This window comes from Populus nigra, chromosome 3 (assembly GCF_951802175.1).
Source record: "Populus nigra chromosome 3, ddPopNigr1.1, whole genome shotgun sequence".
Lineage (NCBI taxonomy): Eukaryota > Viridiplantae > Streptophyta > Magnoliopsida > Malpighiales > Salicaceae > Populus > Populus nigra.
The window spans coordinates 26,292,017-26,316,685 of NC_084854.1; the positions used below are offsets into that span (position 1 = coordinate 26,292,017).

At 38.9% G+C, this 24,669-nt stretch overlaps 2 protein-coding genes across 2 annotated transcripts; both read right to left on the reverse strand.

Moving 5' to 3' along the window:
- Positions 1 to 6,477: 6,477 nt before the first annotated feature.
- LOC133689500 (uncharacterized) lies at positions 6,478 to 9,153 on the reverse strand. Its single transcript, XM_062109356.1, has 2 exons — positions 8,830 to 9,153; positions 6,478 to 8,733 (listed from the first exon to the last, which is right to left on the reverse strand). The coding sequence occupies exons 1-2, from the start codon at positions 9,151 to 9,153 to the stop codon at positions 6,478 to 6,480; spliced, it is 2,580 nt and encodes an 859-aa protein (XP_061965340.1).
- Positions 9,154 to 14,537: 5,384 nt separating this feature from the next.
- Positions 14,538 to 18,014, reverse strand: LOC133689501 (uncharacterized). Its single transcript, XM_062109357.1, has 4 exons — positions 17,445 to 18,014; positions 16,662 to 17,352; positions 15,185 to 16,537; positions 14,538 to 14,641 (listed from the first exon to the last, which is right to left on the reverse strand). The coding sequence occupies exons 1-4, from the start codon at positions 18,012 to 18,014 to the stop codon at positions 14,538 to 14,540; spliced, it is 2,718 nt and encodes a 905-aa protein (XP_061965341.1).
- Between the last annotated feature and the right edge of the window lie 6,655 nt (positions 18,015 to 24,669).

The following is a 24,669-nucleotide window of genomic DNA, read 5'->3' on the forward strand; positions in this document are numbered from 1 at the left end:
GGGTTAGTTATGATTAAGGGAAGGTAGACACCACCCTTAAAACATCCTTTCAATAGAAAGGCTACTCTTACTTGTGTGTTTTCTATTTGATTCAAATGCGATTATATTTTGGGTTTATTTGTAAAAAAAAATTTATGATTAACGTCGGTCCCTAAAAATAGGAGACACGTTAAAAATGACATCAGTCTCTAAAAATTAGGAGACTCGTCTAAAATGTTAACGTTTATCCCTAAAAAGGAGGGTTACGTCTGGGTTACCAAAAGAAATAATGGATATAATCCATTATATTTTGGGTTTATTGGTAATTTGTTTTTTTTTTAAAATGGTTAACGTCGGTCCCTAATAATAGGAGATGCGTTAAAAATGAAATCAGTCCCTAAAAATTAGGAGACTCGTCTAAAAACTGACGTTTTAACCCTAAAAAGGAGAATTACGTCTGGGTTACCAAAAGAAATAATGGACATAATCCATATTTGGTATTTACATTTTTGACATCGGTCCTTTTTAAAACAGAGACGTGTCGACAAATAATATTCGTTTATAAAAATAAATTTTATTTTGATATTATTGAGAAATGGATATAACCATATTCGAGAATTGGGCTTTGGACCCACGAACAATAAAATGATAAAATGGGTGTTGGAACCACGTTGTTTTTTATATTTTTTTGTTTTATTGTTTTTCCATGCAAGAAAAATTATATACAAAATAAAAAATGTTAGAAATCTCAAAAACTTTACCTGAGTGTCACTATATAGGCAAAAGACTGAAATACCCTCGGATTTCTCGAAAAATTACGAAAATGCCACTGGCGGCGCGTGTGGCACACGCGTGGTTACTGTGGGCGGCGGCGAGATTTTCCGGCGAGATTTCTGTCCAACCGACGGTCGATCCTGGTAGATCTGATGTCGAGGATTCTGATGGCGGTGGTCTCGATGGCCGTTGATGGCTGACGAGGGAGAATCGTCGGTTTGAAGCTTCGGTGGCCGCCGACAATCGCGGCCCTTTTCCGGCCAAATGGGGCGGAGAAAACGATGAAAACCACCGGGGTTTTTCTTTACAGCAGGGGAGAAACCTTTCTGTGGTGGTGCGGCGGCTGGAGACGGCCGGAAAATGGAGATCGGATGGGAGAGAGAGCGTCGCCGGCGAGAGGAGAGAGAGGCTCTAAGATGTGCTATGGTGTAAACGCGCGCACGGTTCACCGGTGCAGCTGAAGGCTGTGAACCGTTGGATCTCCTTTGAACTGATCCTGCGGTTGCGATTGGCTGGATCTGCAAGTTGATCGGACGGTCCGGATGAGAGGAGCCTTGATCTGGTGTGGCGCGGTGCATCGAAAGCTCGGTACACCGGATGACGTGGCGCAACGGGATCAAATCTTGGAATATTTCAAAGGCTGAGATGTGTCGGGATATATTTGGTATTTTTCAAATTGTTTTTTTTTAAACAATATCCTAACAATAATCTTTCTTTTTCTTTCTTTTTTTCTTTCTCTTTTTTTTTTTCTTCCCTCTCTGTCGAACTGTCGAACTGCCATTGGCTATTTATAGCCACTCACAGGGGACATGCAAATCGTTGAATTTCCACAAATCTTATTTTTTAAATCACCGTTTGCTTTCTGCATTTGTTTAATCACCGTTTGCTTTCGGCGCAACGTGTTGCGCCGTTTGACAATTTATTTTATTTTATTTTTTTATTATGTATAATAATATATATTTATATAGGTAAAATTAAAAACTCTATTTAGTATTAGAAAAAACCTGATTCAACCGCTAAAAATTCATTTTAATGACCGAAAATTATGTTGAAACACTGGGAATAAAACTTTTGATGGGTATCAACCCAGTGAACTGGGTTTTGGTCGAAAATGATGGTTTTTGACCCGAAACAGCTTGAAACTCATTTTTTACCCTGGTTGACATGGTTTGACCCGTATTGACCCGGTGGATTCAGTTTTGGTTGGAAATGACGGTTTTGACCCGAAACAGCCCGAAACTCATTTTTTACCCTAGTCGACATGGTTTGACCCGTATTGACCCGGTGGACTCAGTTTTGGTAAAAAATGACGGTTTTGACCCGAAACGGCCCGAAACTCATTTTTTACCCTGGTCGACATGGTTTGACCCGTATTGACCCAGTGGACTCGGTTTTGGTCAAAAATGACGGTTTTGACCCGAAACGGCTCCGAAACTCATTTTTTACCCTGGTCGACATGGTTTGACCCGTATTGACCCGGTGGACTTGGTTTTGACCAAAAATGACGGTTTTGACCCGAAATGGCCCGAAACTCATTTTTTACCCTAGTCGACATGGTTTGACCCGTATTGACCCGGTGGACTCGGTTTTGATGGAAAGATGAGGTTGACTCGAGAAAAGTATATTTTTGAATTTTTAAACTTTTTTCTTAAATTTTTTGGATTTTTATAAATAATAATAGAAATAAAATAACATTCGAGAAAATCTTGGTGGATCCAAAATTGGGTTACAACAGTTGCCCCCTCTTTACAATGGTTACGGTGTAAAGGCATTGGAAAATTCATTTTCTTTTGACTTTGCATAGTAAGTTTTGTAAAGAAAAACGATGGAAGTGTTGAAAAATGCACAGATTTTCAGTTGGTCTAATTCTTATGGGCGACCTGCCCAAGTGAAAAACATGAAAGTGTTTTCAATATTGATCTTGTGAAATACATGAAAGTGATTTCAGATTAATGTTGTGAAATACATGAAAGTGATTTCAGATTAGCATTGTGAAATACATGAAAGTGATTTCAACAATGGTTTTGTGAAATACATGAAAGTGATTTCAACATTGGTCCTATTTTCCAGGTGACCACCCTGATGATAAAATGCGAGGAAACTCGCAAGTGGTCTACTTGTTCTAGGCGACCTGCCCGATAGTGAGCAGAAAAGCAAAGAATTTTGTGAGTGGTCTAATTGTTCCAAGCGACCTGCTCGATGATAAAATGCGAAGAAACTCGCAGATGGTGAAAATATGAGGAAACTCGCAAGTGGTCTAATTGTTCCAGGCGACCTGCCCGATGGTGAAAATATGAGGAAACTCGCAAGTGGTCTAATTGTTCCAGGCGACCTGCCCGATGATAAAATGCGAGGAAACTCGCAAGTGGTCTAATTGTTCCAGGCGACCTGCCCGATGATAAAATGCAAAGAAACTCGCAAGTGGTCTAATTGTTCCAGGCGACCTGCCCGATGGTGAAAATGCGAGGAAACTCGCAAGTGGTCTAATTGAAAATACTTGAAAGTGATTTCAATATAATTTTGTGAAATACATGAAAGTGATTTCAGCAATGAGCTTCAGGGTTGATGAAAAAAATTCTAAAGGAAGTCATACATGTATGGTTGAAATCTGATTTGTAAATTGATCTCAGAGATGATGAAATCTTCTCAAGAAAGTCTTGTATGTACGGTTGGGATTTGATTTGTAATTGGATCCCAAAGACGAGGAAAGCTTCTCAAGAAAGTCTTGTATGTACGGTTGAGATTCGATTTGTGGATCCCAAAAATGAGGAAAGCTTCTCAAGAAAGTCTTGCATGTACGGTTGAGATCTGATTTGTAAATCCCAAAAATGAGGAAAGCTTCTCAAGGAATTCATGTATGTATGGTTGGGATTTGATTTATGGATCCCAAAAATGAGGAAAGCTTCTCAAGGAAGTCACTGTATGTACAGTTGAGATTTGAGCTGCCGTTCAAAACGATGGTAGGAGTAAATTCCTTATAAATCACGCAGTATTTGGCAAAAGACATCATCAATTTCTTGCATTTTCAATACTCTCAAAGTTCTTAACTTTTGAAGCTTTAACCATGTCTTCCTCTTCTTCCAATGCTAACCCAAACCCTGTTCCTGCAGTAGAGCCTGCAGTTTGGCGTACTACCTTTGAAGTGAATGGTCGTCCGGTTACAATAGAGGATACTGTAATGGACAATGAAGATATTGCTGTAGCAGTGGCTAGAGACATGATCCTTCCTCGTGATGAAATAATGCTAGCTGCCAGGACCGATATTGAAGCAGTGAATCAGTCACTTGCTTTCAGTATCAGAGCTACTTCATCTTTGGTGAACGTTGCAGAGCGTCTTCATGCCAGAAGACTTGAGTTGAATACTCAGGTTCTTGATCTCCATCATCAGATTGAGAATTTAAGGAATAGACTCCGTGATGAGAGACGTCACAGAAACAACTTGGAGAGGAGAAACCAAGAGTTAAATACACGTGTTGACTTTTGGAGGGACTATGTGAACACACGACACCTCGAGTTCGAGGAAGAGATGGAGCGCATGCATAAACAATTTGAGGAATTCCGAAGCATGATTAACCATCAAGATGAAAATATCCCTGATCGTCCTCGCACTATTTAGCATTTGTACTTGTAAACCCCTTTTCCATGAATAAAAATCCATCTTTCTTGTCTTCATTTATGAATTTTTCTTTTGTGGAATTGCCATATTTGATGTGATTTACAAGAACTTCAATTCATGTAAGTCTCGTTGGATCCCAGTGGGAATATTGTTTCGTGAAATATCTGCAAAACAATTATGCAATGCATGTGAAGTTAGATGATATGCAATGCATCTTACCTGTTTTTGTTGTGAAACATAGGTCCCCCGTTCATCTTGTTTGAGGATCTTGATCTTGATTTTTAGTGAGCTCTTTTGATTCACACATCCTTCAAATCTACTCAAGCCGACCCATGCCGCTCATTTTCTAAGATAAGCTTTGTTTGAGTTTCCCAACAATCACTGCACCTTTCTCTATTGGTTACTTTACTGAGAGCATTAACTTCTCCTTGGCCCAACATTGTTCTATTGGCAACATTCCCATTATTGAGGATTCTGTAACCAATTCATATGATCAAAATATGAGGATTATCCCGCTTCACCTGGGTTTTTCATATACATTCCTCTTACTGAAGATGTAGAAGTCATCTTGTTGTCTAACTGATCATATTGTGAGAGTCAACAATCTTCTTTCATAGATACTGCAAATCATATTGTTTCAGTTCTCATGTTAGGCGAGATCTACAGATATATCATGTGTATTTTCCACTAGGGAAGCAAATTTCTTTGTGCCATTAGGGATCTGGTAGCTGCTTCTCTACCCCTCTGGGAGAATTAACTGCCTTATTTCATTTCCTCCTTTGCTCTTGTTGTCATTAAAATCTCTGATTTCTCAACAGTGCCTTGTAGTGTGTCACATGTTCATTTTTCTTACAAAGGAAACCTTTTTCAAAAATGATTCTTCAAAAGATCTATTTTGTTCTTGAAAACTGAAACCTCCAATGTCTGTTTACAACAATGTTCAGGCAATTTTGGGGCTTTATGTCAAATCTCTTAGTAAAGGTCTTAGTAAAAGTAATCTCAGATGAAGGTAAGTGATGAGATGACCTTCTGCTTGGGTTTTCAAGGTGTTCAAGCGATTGCTTGAATGTATTTTGAGAGAAAAGGAACAATTTGCCTTTTATTTTGACAGCATGAATAATAACGATTAATTATTTGTTACGCCATAACTCTTTATGAAAAAGTCTCTTATATTTTGAGAACACAGTTTATTGATCCAGGTTGCTTACTCGATTAGAAAGGACTTTCAAGACACGTAATGTATTTTATGGCTCAAGGCTATAAAAGAAAGAGTATTTTATAAGCTCAAAAGAGTGTTTAAGGGCTTAAAAAAACTATAGATCACTATTATCTTATCTTAGCCTTTTCTTTTGCTATCTTGACAACAAAAATGATACTAAATATTCCAAATTAAGAACTTTTGTTTTTTTTTTTGTTATTCCCATATTTGTTGGGAATTCTCTCAATTGTTTTGAATTTTATTGAAGTCTTTGTTGTCAGACTTTATAAGCTCACATGCTTTTAAGACGATTTCCATGATCATTTCTCTCTTTTTGCCCCCTAGTGTAGGGTGTGATCTCAATTCAGGTTCTTATGAAAGAAAAAGTTTTAAATAGACTCAACTCAAATTGGGACTCCAAAGGATAATTTTAAAGAAAGTGAAAGGAATATCAAAGATGGCCTTTCCTCATTTCAAGTAAAATCAGTTAAAACCAATAAACGTTGTCCACATCCAGCGTAATGCTTTGGATTTATAAGATACCATGTGTTGCGAGTCCATGACAACTAATATATTACCAATCATTATTCATGCTGATAAAATGTAAATCCAAGACATAATTTGAATGATAGTTGTTCCAATTGTATGTTTTGGACTTGTTTGGTCATCTCTTTAAAGGGAATTGCTCTAAACATCATCCTAAACAAATCATTGATTTATTTCATGGAAATCACAAACAAAATCAGTTCTTTTAAAATCTCATTTAAGAAGAATGGGTTCTTCTGTAAAAAAAGTTTGAAAGATCAAATTGTTGAGCCATTGAGATCATGCATGGGTTTTTGGTGAGGTATATGCAAAGAGAATTTCCTGGCCAAACTTTATTTAATTGATTATGATTGGATGAAACACATCATACATAGTACTTTTTCACAGAATCAAAGTTCACAGGCCTAGATACATCATCTCCAGAGAATGCTTTCTTCACTACATATGGGCCTTCATAGTTTGGTGCCCACTTGCTTCTATCCTCACTTGGTAATGGTAAGATTTTTCTTAGTACAAGATCCCCTTCTTTGAATTCCCTTGGTCGGACTTTCCGGTCATATGCTTTGGCCATCCTTCTTTGGTATAACTGGTGATGACAAATTGCAGCCAACCTCTTCTCACTTATCATGTTTAGCTGCTCGTATCTCACTTTAGCCCATTCAGCTTCTTCTAGTTCAGATTCCATTAGTACTCTCAAAGATGGAATTTCTACTTCCAAAGGCATCACCGCCACCATCCCAAATACTAATGAGTAAGGTGTAGCTCCAATAGATGTCCTTACTGCTGTGCGATACACATGTAGAGCAAAGGGAAGCATCTCATGCCAATCCTTATAAGTGACTACCATCTTCTGGATAATGTTCTTGATATTCTTGTTTGCAGCTTCGACAGCATCATTCATCTTCGGTCTGTAAGGAGACGATTTTGAGTGTTTAATTTTCCACTTCACACACAATTCTGTGATTATTTTCCCATTAAAATTTTGGGCGTTGTCGGTCACTATCTTCTCAGGTGAACCGTACCGACAAATCAAATCTTTCTCAATGAAACACTTGACCACCTTTTGAGTTACATGAACATAAGAGCTGGCCTCCACCCACTTTGTGAAATAATCAATGGCTACTAAGATAAATTGATGCCTATTGCTGGCCTTTGGGTTGATTGGGCCAATCACATCTATTCCCCACATTGCAAATGGCCATGGTGATGTCATATTGAACAGAGGAGCTGGAGGTGCATTTATCTTATCACTATACACCTGACATTTATGACATTTTCTGACATAATCAATGCAATCTTTCTCCATGGTCATCCAGAAGTATCCAGATCGTTGCAGTTGTCTGGCCATCATATGCCCACTTGCATGAGTTGCACAAATTCCTTCATGAATTTGTTGCAATGCTACCTTAGCTTCGATTTCATCTAGACATCTTAGTAAAGTCCCATTGAATGATCTTTTATATAGAATTTCTCCATCCAGGTAAAATTCCATGGCTAACCGTCTCAAGGTCTTCATATCTGCTTTAGATGCCCCCAAGGGATACTCTTGATATTGGATAAACCGCTTGATGTCATAAAACCATGGGTTCCCATCTACTTCTCCTTCAATTGCACAACAATGAGCTGGAAAATTTCTAATCTCAATGCAGATTGGTTGTACCCTGATGCCGTAATCAGTTTTGGCCATAGAAGCTAAGGTTGTCAAAGCATCAGCAAACTGGTTTTTGTCTCTTCCCATATGGGTAAAATCTATCTCATCAAAGCCCTCAGTCAGTTTTGAGAGATATTGTTGATAGGGTATCAATTTTTCTTCTTTGGTTTGCCATTCGCCTTTCACTTGACAGATTATTAACATTGAATCCCCATAGACATCAAGCTTTTTTATCTTCATCTCTAAAGCAGCTTCTAAGCCAAGGATACAAGCCTCATATTCAGCAGTATTGTTAGTACATTCAAATTGTAGCTTGATTGAGATGGGATATTTCTTCTTATCAGGTGAGATTATCACAGCCCCTGCTCCATTGCCAGATACATTCACTGCCCCATCAAAATACATGATCCACCAATCATTCTTCTCTTTGTCTTCTTCGACTATCAACACATCCTCATCCGGGAAGTCAAATTTCAAAGGCTCATAATCTTTGATAGCATTATCTGCTAAATGATCAGCAATTACACTTCCCTTTACAGATGTTCTTGTCTTGTATACAATGTCATACTCTGCCAACATTACTTGCCACCTTGCTATTCGGCTTGATAAGTAAGGTTTCTCAAAGATGTACTTAAGCGGATCCATTTTTGAGATCAACCAGGTGGTATAATACAACATATATTGTCGAAGACGCTTCGTACTCCACACAAGGGCACAACATAGCTTCTCAGTCATAGTATATCTGGATTCACAATCGGTAAACTTCTTACTCAGATAATAGATAGCTTGCTCCTTTCTTCCAGACTCATCATGTTGTCCTAACACACAGCCCATTGCTACCTCGGCTACTGTCAAATACAAGATCAAAGGTCTTCCAGGCACATGTGGCACTAACAAAGGTGGATTCTGTAAGTATTGCTTTATTTTGTCAAAAGCCTCTTGACAGTCTTTGTCCCATGTACCGGGATTCTTTTTTCGAAGTAATCAAAAGATTGGCTCACATGTTGTTGTTAACTGAGATATGAATCGAGCGATGTAGTTCAAACGTCCTAAGAAGCCTCTTACTTCTTTCTCAGTTTTAGGAATTGTCATAGCCTGAATTGCTTTCACTTTATCAGGATCGACCTCTATTCCTTTATTGCTTATCACAAATCCCAGCAACTTTCCAAACTTTACCCCAAATGAGCATTTTGCAGGATTCAGCTTCAACTGATACTTCCTTAGTCTATCAAATAATTTTCTTAGAACCTGAACATGATCTTCTCCATTCTTAGACTTGGCAATCATATCATCCACATACACTTCAATCTCTTTATGCATCATATCATGGAAAAGCGTCACCATTGCCCTTTGATATGTGGCTCCAGCATTCTTTAACCCGAATGGCATCACTTTGTAGCAAAATGTTCCCCATGGTGTGACAAAAGTGGTCTTCTCTTTATCTTCTTCAGTGATGTAACCATATTATTCGATAGTTTCACCCACATTTACCTAATGTTTTGTCCATGTTTTATATATAAAATGCCTTGATATTCTTTGTTTTATGTTTTGAAGGCATTTTTGGATGAAAGATGCAAAAAGGAGTAAATTGGAGGTAATTGGCAGATTTGACCCTCAGTCGATGTTTTGTGCAGAGCGTGAGCTCTAAAAGTCGAAAGGAAGTGATTCCAGTGGCATTAGAAAGCTAACATCCATACCGTTCTGGAAATCTAAGTCAAGAAAAATAAAAATACAAAGAACATGGAAATCACATCCTTCAAAGTCAAAACTCGCATTCTGCCAGTGTTGACCTTTGGCCATTCAAAATTTAATATCTGGAGCTACAGAAGTCCAATTGATGCAAACTCAATTGTCTTAGATTCCTAATTCAAAGACCTATCCACACTCAAAATTTCAGCCAAACAAGATGTCATATGAGGGAGATATGATTTTACAAAGATGACAACTGAATTCTGCCAGCAAACAGGTTTCATGAAGAAACGAGTCCAAATTACATTCCGAAGCATCAAAACCGACATCCAAGTTTTAATTTCAGCAATTTAGCTCCTCAAGAACATCAATCCAGAAGGTCAAGGAAGGCAGCCACCAACCTCAAGCCACCAACCTCAAACCACCAACCACAAACCAGCTGCCAGCCACCAGCCGCCAGCCGCCAGCCGCCTTCACACTACCACCATCTCTTGATGTTCACACTTGAACTTTGATTTTTCTTACTTAAAATTTGTGTATAAATAGGCAGCTAAGTTTATGCTATGAAGAGAGCCAAGAGAGAGGGAGAGAGAGTGCAGTAGAATCAAAGAAAGAAGGGTGGCAGCCATAAGAGAAGAAACACAAACTCTCCCCTCTACAACCCAAAAATCATGTATTCTTTCATCTTTAGGAGTAGTTGTTCAATAGATATGCAAGGCTAAGCTCGTTTTCTTGGTTGTAAGGACGCAAACACCTTCAGATTTCAAGAACTGTGAGATTTATTCTTCCATTTATTTTCAGTTTGTATTATGAATGAGTATGTTTGTTTTCCAATGCATAGTTTCTATGATTGTTTATCTTAATTGCTAGAGCGGACTCTAAGTTATTATTGTGAACAATCTATTGCTAAGTTTGATATCAAAACCGGAGTTGTGGTATATAAACTTGTGAAGCAACTAAGCTTGATAATTGTAGCGGAACTACGTTATTAAACTTAGGGAGAACATTCGATCAAATGCAACACAAGCTGACAACTTGGTTGTTAAGATTAATGAATTTATCTAGATCTTAAGGCTGCCATTGGAATAAATCATTAGTGCGGACACTGTGATTGTTTGTTGGTTAGAGTTAGTTATACAGCGGATCTGTTAATTAACCAACGTTAAGAAAGATAAAAATTCAGAATATAAACTGGAGTTTCGTTTCAAGGATCAGTTCTGATTTCTGTTGGTTGATGTGTGCTTGCGACCAAGGTTTGTTTTCTTGATATATTTTAGTTTTAATTGATTTTGTTTGCTAGTTTAATTGCTGCCATAGTTTAGATAATCACAAACCAAATCCCCCCAATTACATAACATACAACATAAAAATCTGACTTGAAACTTCCTCGTGGGATCGACCCCTTGCTTGCTCTATACTATCTTGTTTATTTTAAGCTAGGGTAATTAATTTGTGCGACCGCGACATCGCAACATTCAACCATTTTAATCTGGTTATACCCAGAGAATCCGTCCATGAAGGAATAAGTTGAACTCTTAGCAGCATTGTCCACCAGAACGTCTATGTGAGGCAAAGGAAAATCATCCTTGGGACTAGCTTTCTTTAGATCCCTGAAGTCTACACATACTCTGATTTTGTCATCCTTTTTTGGGACTACCACTATGTTAGATACCCATTGAGGGTATTTAATAACTTCTAGAAAATTGGCATCCCACTACTTCTCTATCTCTGCTTTGACCTTGAGTAGAATATCCGGGCGAGTTCTTCTGAATTTCTGCTTAACAGGTTTACATCCTTCTATCAGAGGCACTCTGTGTACTACAATATCAATGTCTAGATCAGACATATCTGCATAAGACCAGGCAAACACATCCGTATACTCTTGTAGTAGTGCTGTTAAACTACATCTTTCTTCTGTGGTAATCAGAGTTCCAATCTTTAGCTCTCTTTTATCTTGCTCTGTGCCTACATTTATCACCTCTAATTCTTCTTTTGCAGGTTTCCAAGCATGGTCAGACTGTTCTACCCGTCTAGTAAACTCTCTCATATCATCTTCATTCCCTTCCTCTTCATCCATTGCAATCACATCCTTATCAAAGTTTGGCCATTCATTTTCAATGCAATATGTTTGTGGATTTATGGAGGATTCAATTTCAGGATTCCTGAAAGCGGAAGGTGTTTATAGTGTAAATGCATATCTTGTAGTCAAACAAAGCAAAATAAGGTAACAAATGTTGAGGAAAATGCACGATCTCAATAATATTTAAAAGTTGGCTCAATAATTATAAAAAGACCTTATGTTGACATCTTGAGCCAAGATTTCCAACTAGGTACAAAAACACAAAGCAAACTTCAAAGGAAAGCACACAAAGCACATAAAAGCGAATATAAGTAGATGCTGAATCATTACTTCTTGAAAACAACTGGGGCTTCTTCAATCTCCCAATTCTGGAATACTTCATCAACTGAAAGCTTTCGCACAAAGGTATTGGTTGAAGCCTCTTCTAGAGAGTGGACAGTTAACTGAGGTAACAACTCATCTTCTTCTGTTGTTTTCGGCTCATCATTATAATTCCAGCCTTTTCCTTCACCTTCCTCTACATTGTTGATATCCACGACGACAAGTTTTTGTCCCAAGACTTCTATCATGTTTTCAGGTTTCATTACATATGCTGACTTTGGGAAAGAAACATGGATGGGTGGGATTGCAATGTCTTCTTCTTCTGGCTTTCTTCCTTCCATTCTGGCCAACCTTCTTTCTCGCTTAATACTAGCAGCTCTCTTGTAATCATCTTTCTTAGGCTTAAAACCAAGCCCAAACCTCTGATCAGCAGTGTCGCACCCTCCCGAGAGCTCGACGTCGCGGCGACCCATCCTTCGTTGCGGGGATTGATGTTGGGGTCTTTCTGTTGTGAAAAAGGGAGTCGCCACCTAGTATTATGGTCACTAGGAAACCTAACTGGTCTTTCAGAGATTCTAAGGCAAGGGACTGGTTGCGTAAAGGGAAGGTTTTAGCACCCCTAGTACGCCCTACCTAAGGTAAGCTGCTTGGTGTTTGATTTGCCTTATAACTGTTATGGTGTTGATGTTCTCTAATCCCATCAGTTTCCTAGGATAAGTCTGCTCTGATGAACAAAATCTAGGGTGCTTTAAAAACCTATTTTTGTCTTAGTGTTTTATACTCTCACGGCTCGCAGACCGTGGGGTAAAAAAAATTTGAAATGTCCTCGATTATAATCAAGGCTTCTTTCAAGGATGTGTGCAGATTTATTATTCCTAGAAAATTATTTTGGATATTTACCACTCTGGGTTTCTTTATCCAAATATAAACAGTGAATAATAACAAATTATCCCCAATAATATTTTGGATATTCGTCCTTTAAGGATTTCTTTATCCAAACATTAGCGGTGAATAATAACAAATTATCCCCGATAATATTTTGGATATTCATCCTTTAGGGATTTCTTTATCCAAACATTAGTGGTGAATAATAGATGAATTCCCTAAAAATAAGATTTTTATATTTTTGGAATATTGGTCAATACCCTTTGGAGTTTTACAAACATATTGTAAAATCCAGAAATACAAGAAAAATGATTTTTGTTGTGTTTAAGAAATCCATGCGAAAACATATTTTTGAAACTTCAAATATTTGTTTTTTTAGATAAAAGACGTAAAAACAATGTTAGGGTATTGGCCGTATGCATGAAAACAAAATATTTTTTCATTTTTATATTTTTTTTCTGATGTCTTGATGAAAACCGGGTATTTTCATACCGGATTTGTATCTTTATAGTAAAAAAATACAAACTTGCAGAAAATCACAGATTTTTTGAATACATATTTGAAGAAAACTTTTGAATGGGCCATACCCGGCCCAAAAGGAAAATGGGCCGAAATCAGCCCAACAGCATGGGCTTACTTTCTACAGGGCTGGACTCAGCCCAGCAGCATGGGCTGGGCTGATATTCCAGCCCGAAACAAACAGTAACCTGGTACTGTATATGAGTACAATAACCGGGTTACTGTACACGCATAGTAACCGGGTTACTGTACATAGCACAGTAACCCGTTAATTAATTAGCTGGTTACTGTGCACGCACAGTAACCGGCTAATTATTTTGTGGCTTGCAGAACGTGCAGAGTGCACATTCTGCATGCAAGAAGAGGACCCTAAACGGTGATAAGGGAAAGGGTTACCTGAGATGCTGAGCTTGGATAGATGGGCTGACAGTGGTGCTGGTGGCCGGTTTGGCGGTGGCGTTGCTGCGGCCTTCTTCCTCCTCCCTGCTGTTTTGGCACTGCTTCTTCTTTTTGTTTCCTTTGCTCCCTCTGTCAACAACTGTCCTTCCCTCTCTACAGCAGCTTCAATGGAGGTGCAGGTGGTAGGGAATGGCTGGGATGAAGATGGTGGTCGGTGGCTGTGGAAACCGGGGACAGCAGCTGTTCTCTCTTCCCCTCTGCAGAGGTGTTGCTGGGGCTGTTGCAGCTGCAGTGAAGGAGAAGCTGAGGTGAAGGTCTGCCGCTGGCTTTGTGTTGATGAGAGGGAGAGGGGACAGTGCTGGGGCTGCTGGAAGAGAATGAGAGGAAAGGAAAATGATGAGTTCTCTGGTTTGTCTTTGGCCAGGCAAAAAAAAAGGAAAGAACGGCGCTGGTTTAGGTGGGCTGAGAGGCTGAGAGTTTCGGTCAGCTGTTGTGGGGAAGAAACAAAAATCAAAAGCCTAGGGGGAGGGGGTTGGAGCTGGCGGCCGGCGTTGGAAGTAAAGGAAGAAATCTGCAGGAATTGGGCGAAAATGCTGGTTTTTTGGCTAACTTTGGACCCGATTTTTTCCTCTCCCAGGTCTTCAACAGAGATTCTATTTATAGGCGGTGTAAGAGGGCCATATTGTCTATATTGGGGAAAATTTTCAGCCCTTGATTCGACTCGAGGAATCCAAACCGTTGGTTCAAAGTGTGCACCTCGAGCTGCCAAATTTGGCAGCTCAAGGCTGTGAACTGCCCAAGGTGGCCACTTTGAGCCACTCAACGGAGCCGTTTCTAAATTTGTCGACCCGACCGGACCATTCTTCGGGATAAAGGGGTTTCAGGTGGACATGTTGGTGCATGTTTTGTCGGATTTGAAGGCCACTCGGGCAGCTTTTTGAGGAAGAAAGTGAACAGTAACATGCGACCTGTCACCTGGTTTCCCTGCACTGTTTTCAAATCAGTCCTCCAATTTTTAATTTCTTCAATTTGGCCCCGGATCAAATCCAATACAGCCCCTCTGATTTACGCGCCTTTTCCAAATTGGTCCCTGATTTCGGATTTTCTCAATTAAGTCCCTAATTGGCCATTAAACTTCAATATTTATGCAATTAAGCCCCTGATTGGACCTAATAAAATCCTAAAAATTATAATTTGGCCCCAGAACTTTAATTTCTTCTAATTAAAGCCCAAATTGACTTAAAAATCAATTTTTCTTGCAATCAAATCCTCTATAGATTCAAAAATGAAAATCCAATTAAGTCCATAAACATCCAAATTTGGGTTTTTCTCCTCAAAATTCAAATTTTCCTTCTCAACAGGGCTCTCATCCTTCAAGAATATACTGTCAAAAATCAAATCTTTGTATTTTTAACCTCCTTGACCAATTTTCCGACCATTTTCTGAGCGATCCTACCTCCTGTTATTTTTCCTACCTCCTTTGGCTTTTTATTTTTATTTTTTTGTGGGGACCCAAAAATGGGTTACAACAAGCAGCATTAACTTTCATCATGTTGACTCTCTTAAAATTTCCAATAAGTGAAGCATTCTGGAATGGTAGCCCATGTTTCAAAAAGCACTTAGCTATCATTCTGGAAGTATTAGAAATAATTGGTCTTCTCAGCACCGGATTCTCTGGTACCCATTCAGTGTTCACAATCTCGAAGGCATGGAGACTTCCATCTTTGCAATCTTCTGCTTCAATATAAGGGACTGACACATTCCTTATCATGGACAAGGTTTCTTCTGCCTTAACTTTCACTAAAGTACCATTGATAATGTACTTCAGACATTGGTGTAGAGATGATGTCACAGCCCCAGAGGCGTGTATCCATGGTCTTCCCAATAACATGCTATATGAAGGATGTATATCCATTACTTGTAGGGTTACCAAAAACATCTGAGGCCCTACAAACAATTCAATGTCAATGGTCCCTATTACTTGTCTAGGGGAACCATCATATGCTCTAGCTGTCATAGTGTTTGGCCTCATATAAGTAGCATCAATTGGCATCTCATCTAGCATATGCCTTGGTAGCACATTCAGAGATGAACCATTATCCACAAGCACTTTGCTGATCAGACAGTCCTTACATTTCACGGTGATGTACAAAGGCTTGTTATGCCCAGTCCCTTCCGGGTCTAGCTCATCTTCAGTGAAGTATAAGTAATTAGAGGCTTGAATTCTTCCCACCAAATGTTCCATTGTATCCTGAGTAATATCTTGCGGCACATATGCTTCATTCAACACCTTTTGTAATGCTTTACGGTGTAATTCAGAACTCAAGATAAGTGACATTAAAGAGATTCTAGCAGGAGTTTTCTTCAACTGATCTACCACACTATACTCACTATGCTTCATCAACTTCAGAAATTCATTAGACTCATCTTCACTTATAGGTTTGTTCACTTCCATACCTTTAAAAGCATCAACTATTTCTTTTCCTTTAGCTTTTCTCTGCCTCTCCAATTCTTCTGGTGTAAAACACCGACCACTTCGAGTTAAACCACCGATTTCAGTATGGAAGATAGGAGTAGGATCCTTAATGTTGAAAGAATATCCATAATTGTAAGGCATTGTGCCATAACTTCCACTATTTATGCACACAGGTTTGGTCAGGATTAGTTTTGGTGGGCCACCCACAGTTGGTTGGAGTCTACAAACCTCCACTTTTTTCTCCTGACGGCCTATCATCCCAACTTCACTGCTTTCTTCTTCATTCTCTATCCTTATCATGCCGAAAGTCAGCATCCTTTTCACTTCCTGGTGAAATTCTTGACAATCATCAATGTGATGTCCCACCTCGCCATGAAACTTACAGTAATTATTTCCATTCATCACTGGTTCAACCTCAGGTAAATATCCAGACTGTACCATCATACCGTACAGTTTTTCCATGGAAACCTTCAAAACTCTTTCCTTCTTACCCTCTACTCCTACAAAGCTTGTTTTTAAATGCATTACAGCTTTCAATGTTATGCCCAGCAATGCCAGCATGATACTCACATGTCAGATCCGGCTTATACCAATTTGGGTATGGAGGTTGCAGTGGGGTTAAGGGAACAGGAGCCACTTGCCCAATACTCAACAACTTTGAATATATTTCTCCCAAGGGAAGTGGTAATGGTGGCAATCGTTCTTGGGTTCTTTGAAAGTTCTTTCTTGGAGGATTAACAATTTGGTTACTTTGTTGGTCATTTGGTGGGTTTTGTTGGTTGGTAGGGAAAGGCTTAGTGAAGTTTACACTTGCAACTTGTTGGGTAGGTATTTGAAAGTTATAATGATGGTAATTTTTCTTCTTACCCTTATACACTCCTTCCACGTTGTTCACCTCAGAATCCTTCTTTTTCCCAGTAAAGCCTTTCTTCTCAGTAGGCTCTAACATTCTCCCCATTCTTATTGCTTGTTCTATCCTCTCAGCGATAGTTACAGCATCATAGAAATGTTGAGCTGAACTACCCACTAGGTGTTCAAAGTAAGGAGATTTAAAAGTGTTGGAAAACAGAGTGACCATTTCTTTTTCTAACAAAGAGGGTTGAACATGAGATGCTTTTTCACGCCATCTCAAAGCGTATTCTCTTACAGTCTCTTTGTTGCCCTTCTCCATGACTAACAAGCTTGACCTGTCCGGGGCTACCTCCATGTTGAATTTATACTGCTCCACAAAAGCTTTTACCAAATCTTTCCATTTTTTGATCTTGGTATTATCTAGCCTTGTATACCAACTTAGTGCCGATCCAGAAAGACTGTCTTGAAAGAATGGATGAGAAGTTTCTCATCATTCACTACTTCTGCCATCTTATTGCAATAAGATTTAAGATGTATGGCTGGGCATTCAGTTCCAGTATACTTGATGAATTCTGGTACCCTAAATTCTTTGGGTACAACTACATTTGGAACTAAACACATCTCTGCAGCATGAACAGGATCATATAAGTCTGCCCCTTCGACTGCCCTCAATCTGTCTTCTAGAACGGTCAACTTCTCATAATCAACTTGTTTAGAGAATTTCATCATATATGAGTCATCAGCTGTCAAGTTTATAGTAACCGGCACTTGTGCTGGTGGAACATTGGTAGTGGACTGTTGTTCAAATAAAGAGGGATTTGCCCTTAAATTTTGAGACGTGAATACAAAAGGAGCTGCTGGCATAGATACAGATGGAGTTGCGATTGCTGGCTGAGCAGAGGTATTCTCTACGGACTTGGATGCTAGGGCCTGCTCGAGTAGACTTGTAAGTCGTGTAATATCATTTTTCATGCTCTCCAACTCCCTTTGGCAATGAGCCTCTAGATGTGCTCTTTCTTCGTTCTCCATTATTTTCCTTCGTAGTCGAGTGTAATGAATTTTATGGTCTTTTGGGGGACCTATATTTCAACCTGAGTGAATGCGAGAAAAATGAATGAAATGCACAAATGGAATGCAAAATGCCATATGGCTTATGCATGCTTGTTATTTGTTTCAAATTTTCTTTTAACTTATGATAAGGAACATACCAGATCAGATTCTCTTAAGAAAGTTCTCACTGAGGACTCCAAACCTACAGGGACTTGAACTGACTTAGGGGAGAAATTTGATGCCATAAATCAGAATAAAAAATAAACATTTCTCATGAGACTCAAATTCTGATGGCAAACAATCCCCTTCATCATGTTGGCTCAATTCTGATCTGGTCAAAAATTCCTCAATAGTAATGGGTTTTTCCATCTCACACTTCCTGTAAGGAGCGGTGGAGATTTAATGAGCACATGAAATGTATATGAACATGTATGTTCATGCATTGACATTTGTTCGTGTCCTAATGGGTATATCCTACTTGATAGGATCTAGCTCATAAGGTTTGGCTGAGTTTAGTCTATCCTTCAAGATATTTTTTGGTTCTTAGATTGCCCGAATTACTCATGAAGTAATCGGCCTCTTAACCTTATACAACATGAGTAAGGGAGACAAACTCCACAATACTAGTTGCATAGGGTGAGTTACAATCCAAGCGAAAGTCCAAATGAGCATCAGTGGACATAAGTCACACTTGCCACCTGAATCTTTCTTTTCTAATCTTAAACAGGACGAGCTCGGGTCCAGAGCTTTTATGGGTTCACCGTGAAGTGTGTGAATACACAAATAAATAACATGTATGCATGTGACGATATGAAAAATTGAAAAGAATCACAGTAGATATTGCATAAAATAAATAATGCAAATAAAATAAATACCCAAAAATAAATAGCAATAAAAAAGTAAATGAAAAGCAAACACAAGCAGTTGGCTCAACCCTAAGTCCCCAGTGGAGTCGCCATTCTGTCAATACACGACGTCGGGCGATGGCTCCCGTTTTTTTGTTTATTTAACAAAAATGGTTTTTTCTCAATTGGGGGAAAACAAAGATTTTATTGGAGTCGCCATCTAGTAATTTGAGGGAACTAGAAATCCCAAATTAGACATTGGTCCCAGAGATTCGGGTACGGGGTTAGTTATGATTAAGGGAAGGTAGACACCACCCTTAAAACATCCTTTCAATAGAAAGGTTACTCTTACTTGTGTGTTTTCTATTTGATTCAAATGCGATTATATTTTGGGCTTATTTGTAAAAAAAAATTTATGATTAACGTCGGTCCCTAAAAATAGGAGACACGTTAAAAATGACATCAGTCCCTAAAAATTAGAAGACTCGTCTAAAATATTAACGTTTATCCCTAAAAAGGAGGGTTACGTCTGGGTTACCAAAAGAAATAATGGATATAATCCATTATATTTTGGGTTTATTGGTAATTTGTTTTTTTTAAAATGGTTAACGTCGGTCCCTAATAATAGGAGACGCGTTAAAAATGCATCAGTCCCTAAAAATTAGGAGACTCGTCTAAAAACTGACTTTTTAACCCTAAAAAGGAGAATTACGTCTGGGTTACCAAAAGAAATAATGGACATAATCCATATTTGGTATTTACATTTTTGACATCGGTCCTTTTTAAAAAAGAGACGTGTCGACAAATAATATTCGTTTATAAAAATAAATTTTATTTTGATATTATTGAGAAATGGATATAACCATATTCGAGAATTGGGCTTTGGACCCACGAACAATAATATGATAAAATGGGTGTTGGAACCACGTTGTTTTTTATATTTTTTTGTTTTATTGTTTTTCCATGCAAGAAAAATTATATACAAAATAAAAAATGTAAGAAATCTCAAAAAATTTACCTGAGTGTCACTGTATAGGTAAAAGACTGAAATACCCTCGGATTTCTCGAAAAATTACGAAAATGCCACTGGCGGCGCGTGTGGCACACGCGTGGTTACTGTGGGCGGCGGCGAGATTTTCCGGCGAGATTTCTGTCCAACCGACGGTCGATCCTGGTAGATCTGATGTCGAGGATTCTGATGGCGGTGGTCTCGACGACCGTTGATGGCTGATGAGGGAGAATCGTCGGTTTAAAGCTTTGGTGGCCGCCGACAATCGCGGCCCTTTTCCGGCCAAATGGGGCGGAGAAAATGATGAAAACCACCGGGGTTTTTCTTTACAGCAGGGGAGAAACCTTTCTGTGGTGGTGCGGCGGCTGGAGACGGCCGGAAAATGGAGATCGGATGGGAGAGAGAGCGTCGCCGGCGATAGGAGAGAGAGGCTCTGAGATGTGCTATGGTGTAAACGCGCGCACGGTTCACCGGTGCAGCTGAAGGCTGTGAACCGTTGGATCTCCTTTGAACTGATCCTGCGGCTGCGATTGGCTGGATCTGCAAGTTGATCGGACGGTCCGGATGAGAGGAGCCTTGATCTGGTGTGGCGCGGTGCACCGAAAGCTCGGTACACCGGATGACGTGGCACAACGGGATCAAATCTTGGAATATTTCAAAGGCTGAGATGTGTCGGGATATATTTGGTATTTTTCAAATTGTTTTTTTTTTAAACAATATCCTACTCTCGTGAAGAAAAACTAAAAAAAATTAATCTTTCTTTTTCTTTCTTTTTTTCTTTCTCTTTTCTTTTTTTTTTCCTCCCTCTCTGTCGAACTGTCGAACTGCCACTGGCTATTTATAGCCACTCACAGGGGACATGCAAATCGTTGAATTTCCACAAATCTTATTTTTTAAATCACCGTTTGCTTTCTGCATTTGTTTAATCACCGTTTGCTTTCGGCGCAACGCGTTGCGCCGTTTGACAATTTATTTTATTTTATTTTATTATTATGTATAATAATATATATTTATGTAGGTAAAATTAAAAACTCTATTTAGTATTAGAAAAAACCTGATTCAACCGCTAAAAATTCATTTTAATGACCGAAAATTATGTTAAAACACTGGGAAAAAAACTTTTGATGGGTATCAACCTAGTGAACTGGGTTTTGGTCGAAAATGATGGTTTTTGACCCGAAACAGCTTGAAACTCATTTTTTACCCTGGTTGACATGGTTTGACCTGTATTGACCCGGTGAACTCAGTTTTGGTTGGAAATGACAGTTTTGACCCGAAACTCATTTTTTACCCTGGTCAACATGGTTTGATCCGTATTGACCCGGTGGACTCGGTTGTGGTAAAAAATGACGGTTTTGACCCGAAATGGCTCCGAAACTCATTTTTTACCCTGGTCGACATGGTTTGACCCGTATTGACCTGGTGGACTCGGTTTTGACCAAAAATGACGGTTTTGACCCGAAACGGGCCCGAAACTCATTTTATACCCTGGTCGACATGGTTTGACCCGTATTGACCCGGTGGACTCGGTTTTGACCAAAAATGACGGTCTTGACCCGAAACGGCCCGAAATTCATTTTTTATCCTGGTCGACATGGTTTGACCCGTATTGACCTAGTGGACTCGGTTTTGATGGAAAGATGCGGTTGACTCGAGAAAAGTATATTTTTGAATTTTTAAACTTTTTTCTTAAAGTTTTTGGATTTTTATAAATAATAATAGAAATAAAATAACATTCGAGAAAATCTTGGTGGATCCAAAATTGGGTTACAACACAAGCAGTGGCAACAGTGGAGAGTTGAGCCGCTGGGGTTGCTGCTGCTCGAGTTGCAGGTGCTACTGCTGTCACGGTCGGTGCTGCGGTCGTTGGCGGTTAGAGCAAATGAGGAGAGAGTCACCACCTCTATTGCTGTTGGTAAGGGTGGAAGCCACTGGAAAGGGTGGTCGCTGCTACTATTGGAGTCGCGGTGGCAGAGAGGAAAAAAAAATTTGCAGAGAAGAGAGAGAGGGAGAGGTGGTGCAACCACCACGTAAGGTTGTTGGAGTGTCTGGTTGTGATGAAGGTTGCAGTGGGAGGGATGGTGGTGAGAATAGTGGCGGCCAAAGGGGCGACTAAGAAGGAGAAAGTAGAAAAAGATGGAAACAAGGGAGAAAGGCTGGATTTTTTGTTAAATTTACACTTGATTTTCTTCCCCCCAGACCATGAAACCCACCTCTATTTATAGGCGGTGGAAGAGGGCAATCTTGTCTTCACGAGGGAAAAATTTTCAGCCCTTGATCTGACTGGAAGCATCCAAACCGTCGGTTCAAAGTGTGCACCTCGAACTGCCAAATTTGACAGTCCAAGGCTGCCCGAGGTGGCCACTTTAGGCTAGTCATCAGAGCAGTTTTAATGTTTGTAGGCCTGAACAGATAATACTCGAGGATAGAGGGGATTTCAGGTGGCCATTTTGGTACATGAGTTGTCAATTTTGGGGGACAAACGATGTATTAAATGCACCTGCAAAACTGCTACCCTGACAACTTCACGGGGAAGATGATGAACACTGACCAGGCAACGTGTCGCCTGGTCTCTTCTTTTTTTTTCTAACGCAAAAACAACGTCGTTTTGGGTTAAAATTAGGGATTTTCACCGATTTTCAATTTAGTCCTCCAGCTTTCAATTTCTTTTAATAGAATCCCTAATTGACCGTAAACTTCTGATTTAATGCAATTTGGTCCCAGCATAACTTCAACTTCAACCCTGGATTTACGCGCCTTTTGCAATATGGTCCTTGGTCTTGGATTTATGCAATTTCATCCCTAATTGACCATTACACTTTTAATTTCTTCAATTTAAACCCCGGATTTTTGTCAATTAAACCCCTATAGTTTGGCGCCTTTTGCATATTGGTCCTTGGCTGCGAATTTTATCAATTTAACCCCTATTTGACCCCAAAACTTCAATTTTCTTGCAAATTGGTCCCTAATTTCAATCAATTAACTTGGTAAAAATTAAATTTGGTCTCTTAAAATTCCAATCTTCTCAATTAAGTCCAAATTAGGCTCCCAAACTTAATTTTTCACCAATTAAGCCCCAAATAAAATTAATTTGACCCATTTAAAGTATAATTAAGTCCTTGCACTTAATTAAATCCTTCAATTGGACCCAAATTAATTCTTAAAAATAATTAAAATTTAATTTGGCCCATAATTAAATCAAATTGGCCTATTAAAAATTTAATTATGTCATTGAACTTAATTTTTATGCAAATTCATCCAATAATCATTTAATTTGACCTTGAATTTGCATTTTTTTCTCTATTTTTGGGCATAATGGGGTACAATTAGGTCTTGAATTTCCTTCAAAAAATTACAGCTTGATTCCCCGACCTGGTTTCTCCACGTTGCCAGCCTTTATTTTATTTTTTGATTTTTATTTTGAAAAAAAGTGAATTTTTGGGAATAACTCAGAATTGGATTATGACAAAGAGCATCAATTTCCTCCTACATAACAGATTGACATTCAATAATTGTAGAAGTAGCCTTGAAGGAACTGGGTTCAACCTAAGAGAAATCATCAGATTGTACAGAGGAATAGTAAGCCTTCCTTTTGAAAATACCATTCTTAGATCTGGTTGTCATGGGATGAAGATTCATAGGTGAAAGAGGCAAAACCACACAAAGATTCTCAGGTTGGAAGTCAGGATTGTTGTTACCTATTTTTGAGTTCCCATAAGAAAAAAGAGAAAATACAAAATATATATATAAAAAAAAATATTTGGAAGAAATCCAAAAAATAATAGGAGTAAGAAAAGGATGTTGAAATGTCGAGAAAAGGTCAAAACTGGTTGAGGAGGTTCAAAAATGCAAAAGGTTGAAATTTGACAATATATTTTTGATTGATAAGAGCCATGTTGACAAAGAAAATTCAAGTTGAGGAAGAAAAATCTAAAATTAGATGTTTATGGACTCAATTAAATTTTATCTAGGGTTTAATTAAATCTATGGAAGGTTTGAATGCAAGAAAAATTGATTTTTTAAAGTTAATTTAGGCTTTTATTTGAAGAAATTAAAGTTTTGGGGTTCAGTTATAATTTTAAAGAGTTAATTTGGTCAAATCAGGGGTTTAATTGCATAATTATTGAAGTTTGATGGCCAATTAGGGACTTGATTGAAATAATCTGAAACCAAGGACCAAACTGGAAAAGGCACTAAAATCAAGGGATCCAATTACAATTTATCAGTGGGCTTGATTACAAAATTGCAAAAACATCCAAGGACCAAATCAGAAATATGCATTTTGAATTAGAAAATGACGTCGTTTCATTGACAACTGTTTATCACCTTCTTCAACCGTGATGGTTTCAACAGTGAATGAACGCTATCAATGGAGTCGTTTCAGTCTAGGGGGGCATGTTTCACGCCACCGTGATACACGCTGGCCATTACCAAGAAACGCCTGCGTCCTCTGGCTATAAAGCCAGAGGAGGAACCGAACCAGTGGAGGGGTAAAATGGAGAGGGAACGAGACAGTGAGGAGAAAACAGAGAGAGGACAGTGTAAGAGAGGAAAGAAAATCGAGAGAAGGAGAACATAAGGAATAGAGGAGGAGGAGGAAAGGAGATAACACCGTGGGAATACAGGAGATTGAAACGCAAAGGAAGGCTACACGAGGGGACAGAAACAGAAGAGGAAGGAGAAATCGAGTGGCAAAGCAAAGCTCACAAACAGCAGGAGAGGTTAGCACCACCACCGATTTCCTTTCTCTAGAACCAGGTATGCATATTTCCTTTCTTTG

Coding starts and splice junctions, on each gene's coding strand:
- LOC133689500 (XM_062109356.1), bottom strand. CDS start 9,153: ATGCCATTCGGGTTAAAGAATGCTGGAGCCACATATCAAAGGGCAATG. Junction 8,734..8,829: donor TTCCTAAAACTGAGAAAGAA/GTAAGAGGCTTC, acceptor CTTCGAAAAAAG/AATCCCGGTACATGGGACAA.
- LOC133689501 (XM_062109357.1), bottom strand. CDS start 18,014: ATGGAGAACGAAGAAAGAGCACATCTAGAGGCTCATTGCCAAAGGGAG. Junction 17,353..17,444: donor TCATCCATTCTTTCAAGACA/GTCTTTCTGGAT, acceptor TTTGTGGAGCAG/TATAAATTCAACATGGAGGT. Junction 16,538..16,661: donor TGGGCATAACATTGAAAGCT/GTAATGCATTTA, acceptor AGGTTGAACCAG/TGATGAATGGAAATAATTAC.